The 15,509-nt window shown below is 35.3% G+C and overlaps 1 protein-coding gene across 1 annotated transcript in view; it reads left to right on the forward strand.

Moving 5' to 3' along the window:
- Nucleotides 1–894: 894 nt before the first annotated feature.
- The window catches only part of LOC106786125 (inhibin beta chain), a 38,095-nt gene continuing 23,480 nt past the window's right edge, over nt 895–15,509 (forward strand). Inside the window, exon 1 of the mRNA XM_014747199.1 lies at nt 895–3,412. Within this exon, the coding sequence (XP_014602685.1) occupies nt 2,458–3,412 (955 nt within the window). The 5' untranslated portion in view covers nt 895–2,457. The remainder of the gene's footprint in view (nt 3,413–15,509) is intronic.

Consider the following 15,509-nt stretch of genomic DNA (forward strand, 5'->3'; position numbering starts at 1 on the left):
CTCTTTCTACGTTCTACGTTTGTTCTATACGTTAACCACCATCCTGAGGGCCGACGCCGAGAATATCAGTGACGACGTCGAAACGTTCCTCCCATTACAAGAGGAAGTGATAAGGCATGACTGAATGAAAAGATCCAACTATTATCTTAAGTTCGATTTATTAAAAATTTGCTTTTTGTTACCGAGAAAATCGTAGAACACGAATATGAGGACAATTTGCCGAAAAGGGTACCACGCGTGAACCACGTGTTTGCTAAACGAACGGATCATTTTCCGTCCTCCCTTTTTCATGTCAGGGTGGCGCCGGTATCGGCGGCAGGGTTGCTGCTGCTGCTGCTATTGCTGCTGGTGGTCGTTATAGCGGAGGTAGTGTTATTGGAAAGAAGAAAGAACAGGATTTTGCTTTTCTTAATTGTTATCTATATCTATATCTATCTATCTATCTATCTATCTCTTGGTGATCCGAAGAGATCATCATCCGACCCTGGGATGGTTACGTTACACGACTATATTTCCGTGTTCGCAGAAAGTCCAAGACACGTACGTACACAAGAGTGAGGAAGGTATGTATTAACACATTTCGAACGGTATACCATCACGTTATACGGGGGACCACCTATATAAAGAGTTTATGAAGAGTTTAGCCGAGCGTCGTAGAATAGCTATATCGTCGTGGCTGGGAGGGTAGGTAGGAGGGTGGGTGGGTTGGTTGGTTGGATGGGTAGATAGTGTCTCGTTGGTGGGTGGTGATAGTGGTGGCGGTGGTGGTGGTGGTGGTGGTGCCGGTGCCGGTGCTGCTGCCACTGTTAGTAGCGCTGATCGTAGAGCGGTGGTGGTGTTCTTGTGTGTGTTGGTAGTGGTGGTGGATGCCTCTCAGTGTCCGGCGCGCCTCCGACAAGCGTGCTTCGCTCGTTACAGAGATCCTTTGGCGTTTCGTCCTCCTTCGTCGATGCTAGTCTACCCGTTACCTCGCGAAATCAAGTGGCCCGAAATCGGAAAAGGTCGCAACCAAAGAAAACCGGCAAGAGTATAAAGGGATCTCTTTCAAAAGTATCTCAAGATTACTGAAATCTTTAGAATGTCGACTTGGATATTTGAGATTTTTCCAATAATTATATCGACGAAAATGCAATAACAACGATAATACTAGCGAAAAAAGGCTAATCATATCTGCAGTAACACAACAAGAACACCAAACGTTATTTCCTTATTGCTGATTTTCATATAAAGAAAAGAGGAGATGCGATTGGATCCAACATTCGAGTACGCACTCGAGTTCCTTGCCGGCTTATCGACAATTTTCCAAAGGAACGTGTTACGACGGACAATTACGACGATAACGAGGAGGAAGAGGACGACGACGACAACGACAACGATAACGACGAGGAGGAGGAGGACGACAAGGACGACTTGCTGTTCTCGGGAGGGATAAGAACGCAAGAGAGGCGCGATAGATCGTCGCGACGAGATCTTCCCTATACGAGAGATCTCAACGAGTCGGCCAATGTCGTCGGATATTATTCATTATTGGACCCCGCCAAACTTTTAAATGGTGCACTTCTCCGAAGGGCTTAGTCGTAGTGCAGCATTAAGTACGCATAGAAAGTGTCCAAGGAAGTCGAGGAGACCTTAGAACCCTAGACTTTTTCTTACTTTTGTGAACTTTAGAGATTAAAAAAAATAGTAAGAGAGAGAGAGAATCTGTAAAGAAAGGAACGAGCGTAATACGCGTAGAACAAGTGTCCTTGATTTGGAAGATAAAAAATCAAGATAAGGTAGAATAAGAAAAAGATCAAGATCGATATTAAGCAGGTTGATGAGGAATCGGTGAATCGATCGTAAAAAAGTGGGATTGCGAAGGTCGATCCTGCGTGTGCCTTGCGCGTATTCGAAGGGAGCGCGAATGGCCGGGAAAACGAGCAGGGTGTACCCGATTACGGTGGTCCAGCGTGTCGGTCAGATCGATCCCGAAGCACCGGCACCGGATCGTTGGTAATGGGGGGTTTAGGCGAGGATGCCTCCTTCCCGTCGTCGTCATCGTCATCGTCGCCGTCGTCACCGTCGTTGCACGCTGTCGTCGCGTTATCCTCGTGTCCGCGTTTTTGTCGTCGTCGCCGTCGTCGCCGTAGCCTCACCTCGCAGCTGTGCAAATCAAAGAAATCTTTCATCGCAGCTGATACCCATCGAATTAGATCCGTTATCCTTACGGTCTTCTTCCTTATTTTCCGTAGCATTGAGAAAACTAATAAGAAGGAGAGAAGAAATAATAGTATTGGTAGCATCGATAGTAGAGATAGTAGGGAAACCGAGACCGTTCGTAGTCATAGTATCTTCGCCTCGGAGAGGAAAAAAAAGGAAGGAGATAGGGTGCTCCTTGGATCGGCCCCTAGAGAGCCAGAGCAAAAGAGAGGAAAGTGGAGGAGGTGGTGGGGGAGGAGGAGGTGACTCGCCGCCGAGATGCACCAGGTGCCGTACGGAGTGGGACTCACCTCGAACGAAGGTCGAATCGCCAAGTTCCGAGAGGAGAGCCAATGTTACCGGCAATGGCACCGTCATCACCAACGACAACGGAATCAACGACAAAACCAATATCACCAGCAACATTATCAGCAGCAGCAACAACAGCAGCAGCAGCAGCAGCAGCAACAACAACTACAACAACAAAAGCAACAACGATGGTCTCGTTGCCGGCCTCGTCGAGAGGAAGAAGGTGACAACGTCGTTGTTTGCGAACGACCGAGACGAGTCTTCGAGTATACAGAAAAAAGAGACGAAAATACGCGACGCTTCCACGTTCGGTCGCCTAAATTGTTCTCCGGATATGGGGGCTGTCTCCTGATACCTTCCAATTTTCTTCTTATCGGACTGGTCTTATGTTACCTTACCCTACCATCCGTCCAACCGAGACAGGACAATCATCAGACCTGTCCCGGGTGTCCTCATCAGCAACAGCAACATCAGCACCTTCACGAAATCCATCGAGGTGGTGGCAAGCATGGGACTGCGCCGAGTCCCGACGACCTCAGATTGGAAGCGATCAAACATCAGATATTAACGAAATTAGGCTTAAGAACACGGCCTGACGTTAACAGGACTTTGGCTGCTGTACCGAGGCACCTCGCTTTGGAGACTTTATATCGAGCCGAAGCTCAAGCACCACCGCAGTATCCAGAAAGAACGCGGAATGATCACGGAACCGAATATTCCGGTGAATTTCTTTACGGTGGCGACGAGTACTCGTATAAGAATCTTGATCAGCAAAACGAGGAGACGACAACTGATGGTAATTCCAGAACTACCACGTCCTACCAGGGGTACGGGGATTACGACACTAGATCGGGACACGAGCCTCAGGAGGAGTTGGATGATTTTTACGCGAGAACATCGGAAATTATCACTTTTGCCGAACCCGGTACGTTAACTTTATCTATCCTTCACTCATTAACAATAATTAAACTTTTCCAAAATGACTCCAAACTTAACGTAGATTATTAGATTTGAAACTATAGCCAAATAACGATTCGGAACAACATTGAAGAAATATACGATTGGAATTCGTGTAAAATACTTCAATATCACGTTACATACGTATGATTATTTAAACATGAAAGCGAGTGAAGGAAGGATCATAAATCGATTATCTGCTGTCGCTTTATTTTACCTATTTTACTTTTCATTAATTAACGAAGAAATGATAAACAACAAACTCATTTCCATTTCTCGATAATAAATGAATTAATAATAATTAATAACCATATATATTTGCTTTCGCGTAACAAGTTGGTATATTGTGAATATTTTTAATTATTGATCCTATATTACATTGATCTAGTAGACAAATTGTCTCTCACTTTTATATTTAAGCATCCAAATATATATATATATATCCGATTATTATTTCTATTAAAAGTCGACAAAAAAAAGAAAATGATCATATAAGATATTCGATAATAATCAGAATCGGATTAAATGTCGACACCTCTCTATTTGGTGAAACAAGTAGTGTCTGTTGGAGTTATTCGAATACACATGCATGCGTGGCCACACGCTTGGAGCCACGTGGCCTGCGGTCGTCGATGTCGCGGCGGCAGGCTATAGTTCGCTAACTCTAAGTATAACAATAAGGGTAATAGAACCCCAAGGTAGAAACGATAATGTTACTTGTGCCAATAGTACCGGGACGACGGTGGTGGGCCACCTTTGCAAGGTGTTCGCGCCGGCGCCGAGTACAACGTTACGCGCTCAAATTAATCACCCACTCGCGTTCCACCTTTTTTTATACCTTTCTTCTTTTTTCGAACCTAAACCCTTCCATTATTTTTATTTATCGTTTCGATGTTATTTCACAAAAATCTACAAGCTAATTTTAAAACTACGTTATTTCTTTTCATTAAGTTCATTAAATTTGTATATCAAACTTTTTTACGATAATATCATATCAATTCCGCATATTCATTCAATTGCATATGATTGGGAATATATATCATTCACACAAAGAGATTTTTTTATATTATAAGTATTATTGTTCTATAATTAATATTACATTTTTCATCGAATTGAATTCTATTAACATAACTAAAAACGTTAAGTTAAATATTTGATTTAGATCGAATAGCGATGATGAATAAAAAGCATCACCCGTGAAATAACCTGACAGGTGTTCAGGAAAATAAGAGTTAAGCGTGATTTAATATGAGACGAATTTGTGGTCGTTGGCCCCGCGGATTCCCCCATATCACGGTAAAACCACCGCGATACGTTTACGTGTGTGTTACTTTAACGTTAATGTCGGCCTCTCACTATAGAACACACGGGGTACAACGGAACACGTCATTCTTTTTGAAGAAACTAAAGAAACTACGAGCCGACTTCGCTTTGCCAACGTCGACGCGCATCGGCCGTTAGTTGTGGACGGGGAGGGGGGTGTATAGGGGGGTAGCGTGAGCGCACTCTGATGTAGTTAGAAGAGGAACACTGTAAGGAGGTGTTCGGAAAAACTTTTCGTTCCATATAACGTCGTTTTTTCTTTTTCCTTTTTTTTTTTTTTTTTTATACATATACACGTGGAAAAGACAAAAATTCCACGAACTTTAACTTGGGAAACTGAGCTGGCCATAGAGTTTTCTATTACGTCCGACATGGTTCAAACACCGCTTGATAAAATGTTACGTTGAATGAAGGGAATAAAGGGAAGGGAAGCATGGTTTCGTTCAACGATCATTAAGATTTTACATTGTTATTCATTTATTGCACGTTCCGTGTTCTTCCTCCTTCTCTTCCACTACCATTTCCTACTCTTCCACCAAGTTTTCTTTCTTTTCTGGAACGCCAACCAACAACCAGCTCGATAATATTGACGTTCGATCGTCCGATATAGTTTATTTTCTCTTTGTTAAGGCCTATGATAAAGGTAGGAAGCAATATTGGCACCGACTACTTCTCCTGGAAATATTATTCGTCATCTCCCTTGTCCTTTAATTACGTAACTTCAAAGCTTTCGTACTTTGTTCAAAGAAAATGGTAAAGGGAAAGAGAGAAAACGAGTCAAACGTTTGTAACGCGCGATTTCGTTAAATCCATCTTTTATAGTAAAATAGCAAAGAGAAATGTCGATCCAATTACAATCGATTGTTCTCGATGATAATTATTAAATTTATCATAAAAAGTTTTTGTTTCATCCTTTTCGATACTTCGAACAACAACCACTTCTTCCTTCTTCTTCTTTTTCTTCTTGTTCATGCATGAAGATAAAAATGATAATTCGATAAAATATAAGAAAATAATTTATTTTATCTTTTTTTTTCTTTTTCCTTCTTTTATCTTTATCTTGTTCTCTTACAATCAGTATAAATTGACCGGGGAAATAGATCCAAAAAAAACACACAAAAAAAAATTGTAAGATTCATTCCCCGAGATAAGTTTTCGGTGGAGAAAAAAAATAAAAAAGCGACGATAGTGATCATCCCGTTCCTTACCGTAAAAGTTTTCGTCCTTCGAAAAATGAAAGTTCCAATTCACTCCATTACGGAATACCTACCCTTCAGCACCATTAGTAAATCGTTCGGCTGGCTCGCATATATGTAGATATATATATATATATATACATATATATATATGTATGCGTATACGGAGAGTCGTGCGTCGCGTCGATTATTGATTTTTCTCTTATTCCGTATCCATAAATCGCGTTGGTAAGAATCGTCCTTCCTTCTCTCAGAGCTTTTATTATATTTCACCTATCGTGACGCGCGATTTAAATCAAACACATATCTACGTAACACCGATAAAAACCTCTTTTATATCCTTAACGCGAAATCAAGCTAACTTAAAACGTTCGAGGATTTTTCATTTTTAAACACTTTTATCGGTTCGCTTTTTTACTTATTTCTCTATCTTTTCTTAAATTATTGCAAAGCATCGATTATGCGAAATAACACGTTGCATGATAATTAAACGTAAATTTCGTAAATATCATTAACATTATTTTCAATATTTTCATCGATACTTTTTTCATTTATTTTTATTTGATAATTCTTTTTCCTACTACGCGTATCTCTTAGAATTTCTTTGAAAGTGTTGTAAGAATAATAATTTTGTATAAATCTAATATAACGAGGAATAATCAATTTTAATATGAAGATATCAAAGGGAATTTGGACATGAAAAAAAAAAGTAGAACTTAATTTTACTAAGTTGGACGTTTCGTAACTTTATTGGGACTTCTTCGGCAACTGGAAATTTTATTTTATTGTTATTTTTTTGTATATTACGAAATATATGATACTCATACATTATAAAATTTTACATGTTACTTTAATCTTTATAGTTCAGCGTCTTTTTTCTCTTTAAGTAGACATACCATTTTTATTTTTATTTTTAATATTCGAAACACGAAACATCTACACTTCGTTAAATATTAGTCCGTTATAATTTGAATATTCAACAAAACTGTTTCAATCTAGACTAGTGTTTATTAGTCTAGATATCTTCACTGTTAAGGTTTCTTCTATTGCAGTGTTCTATTTATTATAGTTAAATATAAAATTTCCGTTATAGATGTTGTTTAAATTATTTGTGTCTTAAATGAGTGTAAACCTACAAATGTAAATAAAACCAATACCACCGCGTTAGCTGAGCATCATTTTACAAAAGGACTCAACTTTAAATTTGACGTAGCAACAATTTTAGATTTAGAAGAAAATTGGTATAAAAGAAATATTAGCGAAATGTGTATCATATAACAAACAATAACACGATTAATTTTAGAACGGATACAAATAATTTAAACAACATCTATAACGAAATTTTTAAATTTAACTATAATAAATAGAACACCGTAATAGAGGACACCTTAACAGTGAAGATATCTAAACAAATAAACACTAGTCTAGATTGAAACAATTTTGTTGAGTTTTCAAATATAACGGATAAAGAGATAACGAAATTTAAATCTGTAGTTTTTTTGGAATATTACAAGAATGTATGTCTGCTTAAATAAAAAAAGATGCTGAATTTTATAGATTAAAGTAACATCTAATATTTTATAATATATGAGTCTCATGTAATTCACAATATATAAAAATAACAATAAAATAAAATGTCCAATTGCTGAAGAAGTCCTAATAAAGGGACGAAACATCCAACTTAGTAAAATTAAGTTCTACTTCTTTTTTTCATGACCAAATTCCCTTTTATACCTCCTTATTAAGAATTTTATTTTTAGACGAGAGAAACAACTGATCAATTTTAATTTTATTCCATTTATTCTGATGCAACACAATTAATAATTTTTTCTAATCATTCTTCAATTTTTTTCAACGTTTAAATATCAAACGTGTTAAAATCAACATTTAAATGTTGATTAAATCATACTTCACGTATAGATATATGTATTTTATAAAATCACTTTAATAAATTCATCGATTTTCTTATTTCAATCCTGTTTCGAGATCGTTAATGAGACCAAAAAAAAAAAAGACAAACAGAGAAGAAGAAAGGAAGTGTAGGTAAAGGAAAAGGAAAACGCTAGTCGCGTGCCATGGAATCCCCTATAATTGTTCATTCCTTTAAACAAGGCACGGGCGCAGTGCTTAAATTGCACACCTAGGGGAAGTGTGAATCAAATGACTTGCTGCGTTTTTTAAAATAACAATGTTTAAATGGTACCATATAATATGACGGATAACAAAATGATTTAAATATTTATCCCAATGAGAGACGACACAGTGATCAATGAAAAAAAAAATAAAAAGTATATATATCTGTTAGCATGAAAACATGAAATCCGTTAATTCATTATATAACCAGTTAAATCATGAAATAACTACGTCGACTAGTTAAAATATGAAATAATAAAGTATTACATAATAAAATAAGATAATATACGAATTCACGAGAGGCGGGTCGAGTAGTTAAAGTATAAAATTGAATTTAGATTCGTAGATTAGATCTGATAGAACAGTACAGAATACTGAAACCATGACATTGGTTTTCCAAGTACAAGTTAAAGATAAGAAAGGATAATTAGAAACTGATCAAATTTAGATTTTATACTTAAACTATTTATCTCACATGAATTCATATATAAATCAGCTATTTAATTTGTAAAAACAATTGCAAAGTATATTATAAAATTCTTTTATACGCTTAATTATTTCATGTAAGATCTATTTTAATGAATTAACAAAATCATACACTTCTTTAATGGGGTAACGTATATAAAGAAAAAAATAAAAACGAAAATAATAATTAATATATAAGTTTCAAAGGGAATTATAGACGGTTAATAAATCTGATGAACAATTTATTTTGAACTAGTTGTACGTTTCGTCCGTTACTGGGGACTTCATCAGCAACTACAAATTTTTATTATGACTTGTTAATAAATATAAACATTACAATAAATTCGAATTTGTTACCTTGATCATTTAGTTCACGCGTCAATACATAACCGTCTATAATTCCCTTTGAAACTTATATATTAATATATTTTTTCGACAAGAATATTGATAATTAAATGAAAATAATAATGATTTTCTTATTGTATAAATCGGAACGTTCATTAATATTATAACAAGTCATATTATTTATTATCGGTTGTTATCTTTCTTGTCCATTCGTCTCTTATCTTATTACCATAATACATTTAATAATCCGGATCAACATCTATCGATGGCTTAATACGTTCACGTTGCTCGATGTTATTCGATTAACGAGGAACACCGCGCGATGTATACATTCTTTCTAGAGAGACTTCATGTTATACGGGGTATCGAACGGATTAGAGAGAGAGAGAGAGAGAGAAGAGAAAGAAGAAGAGAAAGAGATGGAATAGGAAAGAGAAAGGGGTGAACAAGCAAAAGAAAGAGAAAGAGAGAGAGAGAGTGGGTGAGAAAAAAGTATGAAAGAACGGATAAGTTAATTTCATTATCATAGCGAGAGAGATGGGACAACAACAAAAAATGTGGAAAGAGAAAATAAATAAATAAAAAAAAAAAAAAGCAAGAAAAATTGAATAAGCGAGAGTAAAGACGAGGATGGTGCACGTTGGTATTGATATATTATAGGACCTCTGACGGTAAAGCACTGAGCTAAAGTGAATAAATGGTATTTAAAAAGTTACCTGACGAGACACTCAACCACCACCAACGGTTTAGACGAACCAACAACGGTACTTACAATCGATACAAAACTTTACCATATCAACCATCGCGGAACATTCGAATACTCGCGTGTACGTACGATGAACGCGCGCGCGCGCGCACGCACACGTGCCAAAGACAAAAAGAGAAAAAGGGGTAGGGGTGGGTGGGATGGCAAAAGGGAAACATCAAGCGTATTTTCCGGCGTTTTTTTGTCGATTTGTTAAATCCCAAGAGATTTGGAAATCTTGCAAAAACAACGTCTGCGTTCTCGGCAAATTTACAAGCACTCGAACTATAAGACATCGTAAGAATTTATGCTTCTACCATTAAGTTTGTGTGTGTTCTAAAGGTAAATTTCTGAAAAGACGATTTCTATGACGATAAGATATAAAGAAATGAAGAAGACGGATTATACGGGGGGTTTATTCTTACATCATTTCATTTTAAAAGATACCTTTATGAAACTTGAAAGTTTATTAGTTTTCTCAATTGGTTATATTGTACATTACAATAAAAAAAGAAATTCGAATTGTAATAGTAAGAATAATAATAAAAAAAAAAGAAAATCGAAAGGTCAATTCGGATTCAAGGTCATCCGAAGGTCATAGTATACTAGGTCGTTAAATTTATCTTAATATGGGCTATATAATATTGCTAATGTAAGTCAAAAATACAATGTGCCATTTAAAAAAAATTAAGGTGGCCTTGACAATTATTAAACAAAAAAATTTGTCGAACTTTTTTTTTATTGCAATATATACCTAATCGAAAACTGATCAACTATTGTTTAAAATACTTTTCTGTAAGTTTATTACAAGTACTTGAAAAAATCGCGAAAAGTGTTAAATAAAAAAGGAAGAAAAACCACTCGCATCTCGATTAAAGTAAAAATAACAATATACAAACCATGCAAATGATTAATAATCTAAATTTCAACGCCGATTTGTAAAATTAATCGATAAAAGAAAAAGAGATTAATATCATCGTGTATAATTAAATTCCATTCATAAAAAATACGCGCGCGCATAACGCAAACTCATTAAAATTACATTAAAGATAACGTTAACTTCAAAAAAAAAAATAAGGTAGCTGAAAAAAATTGATAGAAGAATGAAAAAAAAAACCACATGAGAAGGAGATAGGAAAAAAAAAGTTCGTCTGGGTGGAATTGCTGGAGGATAAATGTCAAAATCGATTGGTTTGTAAAAAAAATGGAAAAGGGACGAGAAAAAGCATCACCTTGACCACCACCACCACCACTATGCACTATTGCATATCGAAATCATTAATTTAATAAGTTACCAGGAGTCTGTGTAATTTGAGTCTAGGGGGTATCTCGATCTTTTACGATAGTTATGTGCTCGACCATTTGCTTCTTCGTGACTTCTTTTCTCCACGTCGTTCCCTCTTCTCAGGGTAACATCCCTCCCCTAAACCCAACCCAACCCCACCCCTTCACTCTTTCTCTCTCTCTTCGTCTACTTCTCCCGACGATAACGCAACGACGCCGACGACGACGACGACGACGACGATGGCGCCCATTCCAACGGCATTGCCGAACGATGCCGATGCCGACGCCGTAAGCCTGCAGTCATAATTTTGGCGGTTTATTGTGCCTCGAGTTTTTCATGTTCAAGAGGAAACCATTACTCCTGACAGGGAATTGCGCAAGAGAAGTGTATTATTAGTCGCGCCTGGAGACAGACGACCAGTTACACTTCTCTGCATGCTACCGCTGGCGTGTACAACCAAACAGAGAAGAACATTGAGCACATTATCAAGACCTGCCTGCCAAAAATCATTTCTATCTAGTTAATTAATTATATACGTGCGTAAATTTGATCGTCTAATTCATACCTACTTTTATTATAGATCTTTTTCTAATTATCTAATATCTACATTATTTATCTCTCTTTCGTTACCTAGTTTAGGATTAAAATAGAATATAAAAAAAGAGAGAATGGATAATAAAATTGACGCTTTTTTATTTTTTTTTTTAAGGAATAATGATCATTTTAATTGATATATTTGTGTTTTATTTAACAATTATGTAATAAGCATAATCCATAGAATTTTTCTTAACGCATAATACCGAAGATTAATAAAATATACATAAGAATTATAGTTGAAAATCATTAACGAGTAAATGCTTTATGCTAGATATTATGTTTCGATAGTTCGAATAAACAGTAAATCGTCCTATAAATCATTGGGATGACGATTCAACTTGTTTAGTATGTATCGCTTCGCTTTGCACTATGAAAGAGAGACAGCGGAACTTATCGATATCGAGATTAAACGATTCTCGTTAACCTTGAATAGAAAGCTTTACGTATAAAACCAGCCTATAAGTGAAATACTATACTGAGAGGATCGATTAATATCGTATCGAAGATAATTTTTATGATAGATTTCATATCTTGCGAGAGAGATAAAAATGTGATCGTAGAAAGAGATATAGATTAAACAAACGGACTAACAATGAGACAGAATAAAAAAAGAAAAAAAGAACAGCCGGTGACGAGCCGCGGAAAGACGATTAAATTTTTAATTATCTCATCTTTAAGTATCTTTGCCGCGAGATATTTACATTTAATAAAGTTACCACGAATACGCGCAGAATTGCTGTAAATGTTGCCAATGACTGCTAGAGAACGACCAGATAGTCGAGAATTGGGAATAACTCAATATTTCGGAAAATGAAATAAATACTTAATTTTTCGTTTGTTTTTTTTTTTTTTTTTCTTTTTTTTTGCTTTAACACGAATGAATAGAAAATGTCATCCTCGTGCGCATAAAACTTCGTTAATGCACCAAGATTGCTCATTTTATCGATTACGCTTCTCCCTGGCTTGTGTAAGATGGGCTGTTGGCTCTGCATAATGTGGCAATTTTCTTATAACTTGCGATTTTTTTTTTCTTTTCTTTTCTTCTTCTCCAGTTAGTCATTACGACAACGCTTATATGCCGAACGATATCATCCCAAGCGATAATTCGTAATAATCGTTAAATGCATAATGCTTCTAATCGAATCATTTTGTCAAATTGTATACGACGATGCATGTTTTCAAATGTAACTATTTGCATCTACATATGCATAAGAAAGAAAAATAGAAATATATATATATATAGAGAGAGAGAGAAAGAGAGAGAAGGAAAGCACAGCAGATAGGGTAGATCGAAGGGTGGCTTGATAGATTACACAAGGCAAGGCACCCTCACTTCTTCTACCCGTTAACAAAAGTTTTGATCGATTCTTCAGGTCAGCAGTTCTTTGCTTCTAGCCTTGCAAGTATGTTTGCACGTCTGTGTCTTTGTAAAAGAGTGAGAGAGAGAGAGGGAGAGAAAGAAAGAAAATTCGCATTTTGGCTTTTGCAATTATATCTTCTACGCGAAGAAAAGTTAACTAACTTTCTTTATTTTTTTCTTCTTCTTTCTTTTCGATTATATTAATGATAATATTAATAAAAAAAAAAATAAGCAAATTTTATATATATTACATTTATTTTTGTTTGTTTTGGCTTTCTATTTATATCTGCTTTTATTGCTTAATTTTTATTTACAAAAATCATTGTATAGTATTATAAATGTGTTTTCAGAAACATTCAATTTGAAGAAATGTGATAATACTACATTTTTAGTGTATATATTCCTTACGTATACATCCGGAAGACGATTATGTTGCGATTTTGTTACGATCGATGCCTTTAGGCGCATCGTTTTTTCGCGGTGTAACTTCCAACGATAACGATCGTCTTACGAGTATAGCTTCTATGGTATATTACTATGACGCTTTCACGATCCATTCATAAAAGGACTCTATACACGTTCATATGGACTATACACGTATACATATCTCTATTGGGTCATTCCATAAATAATGCGATATTTTCCATTTTTACAGGAAACGACAAATCATCACGCCGAAATAATAACAACAACAACTAAAATCATCTATATTAATAATATATAAATATACTTATCAAATTTTTTTACCTTTTTTCGCACAATTGAAATGAATTTATGATATTATACACGAAAAAGCTCTAGAATGAACAAAAATTGTTAATTTTTAGCATTAAAGGGATGATGACTAATGTCCAATATGTTTTACTTTGAGATTTTCTTAAAATGCATTTAGAAAATGAATCAAAGAACATATGAACTTTTAGAATTCAATCGATCATCGATGTTTCCGATGTTTTTCCAGCTTGTTTCGTTATTTTTTATAAATAATAATCTCGTTGAGAAATGATTTCCTTATTATTAATGGAATCACTATAAAATATATTCTGAAATTCGTGGACATAAACAGCGTTGTTCCATTACCGAGTATTCATCGTTTATAGAATAATAAATAAAAAAGGAGTGAAATAGGGATAGAGATAGAGAGAGAGAGAGAGAGAGAGAGAGAGAAAAAAAAAGAAAGAGATTGTTGTCATAGAGGCCAGCAGCCATTATGCGTTCCCGACGACTGTTCTCTTTTAAAAGGACTTGGCGGTGACTTTCTTCAACGCGATTTTTTATGAAAAACTCGAGGGACCCGTGGCTCATAACTCGCATCTCTCGCAACGAACAGAAGAAATCCTTTTCTATCTTCTTTCTTCTATTTTACTCGAAGCCAAGCATTGCCACCATTACTAGCAAACCCTTTTCGTTTCTTACCGATCTTAAGAATTGGCTCTGAATAACTTTTTCCAACCGTTCTCCGTTCTAACATCGAAAAAAAACGTCGTTACTTTCTTGCGAGCTTCCATTATCGCATCTTCTTCAATCGCATATTAATTAATTCTCGACCTTTACCATGGTAACGTAGAAAAAAATTTAACATATTTTCACCCCATGAATATTGTTGAATTTTTTAAATCGTATAAATTATATATTTTTGGTTTCTTTTTAAATATATAAAAGAAAATAAACGAATGCGAATAAACATTTTAATATAGTAACATCTTGTTAGTTAACCTATAATAAAAGTCTTTCTTTAATCTACCAAGAGATACCAATCGATCTAACGTAAATACATAAATTTCATTAGTCATTAAGTTGGGACTATAAAATTTCGTATATCAAGGAAATCGTCAATGATCTCTGACGTAGCATACATTCGAAAAGCTTAGGAACTAATCACTTAAGTACTCCTCGTACTCGTATTCTGGTGACAATAACGATGACGTTCACAAAAATCTTAACTCTAATCTCTCAAATGCGTTACGAGCGATATGTCAGCGTACGTAACTACTTACTTACGTTCCTCGTGAACCATTTTGGTTAACGGCAATGGATAACTTTAAAAACCCGCTTCATCCTTCTATCCCTTAGTATCTTCCTACTAAACGCTTTTAACGATAATAGACTACCCAAGGTCATCTCGCGTGAAGGATTATGAAATAAAGGACGACTCAATGTCTCCGTTTATTCCCATTTTTTAAAAAAACCCTACAATCTATTAGATGATAAAATAATAATAGTAAAACCCGTTTAATTACGGAATTTATAATGATCAATTTTACAGACGGATAAATTCTATTTATAAATAAGTAAAAGTGAGATAGATAATGCGATAATAATAGGATAAAATTTGTTTCAAGTTGACATGAAATAGAAATAAATTCTAGATGGTATTATTTTGAATTTGTTCAACTTTTAATAGCGGTATTGTTTTATAATCAATTAATTTAATAAAAATAATTCCTCGTTACATGTATGGGGTATTAACAAAAATGAAAAAAATATTCACTTAATATCGTTTTGATCTTCAAATTTTATTAACATTAACCAGTTTACTGTGTCGATCATTTTGCAAAGTGCGCCCTAGTGTGTGTCGCGATAATCAAGCGATGACGGATATAGTCGTCAAACACA

The sequence above is a fragment of the Polistes canadensis genome, unplaced genomic scaffold (genome assembly GCF_001313835.1).
Source record: "Polistes canadensis isolate GaletaPanama2010 unplaced genomic scaffold, ASM131383v1 scaffold_66, whole genome shotgun sequence".
NCBI lineage: Eukaryota > Metazoa > Arthropoda > Insecta > Hymenoptera > Vespidae > Polistes > Polistes canadensis.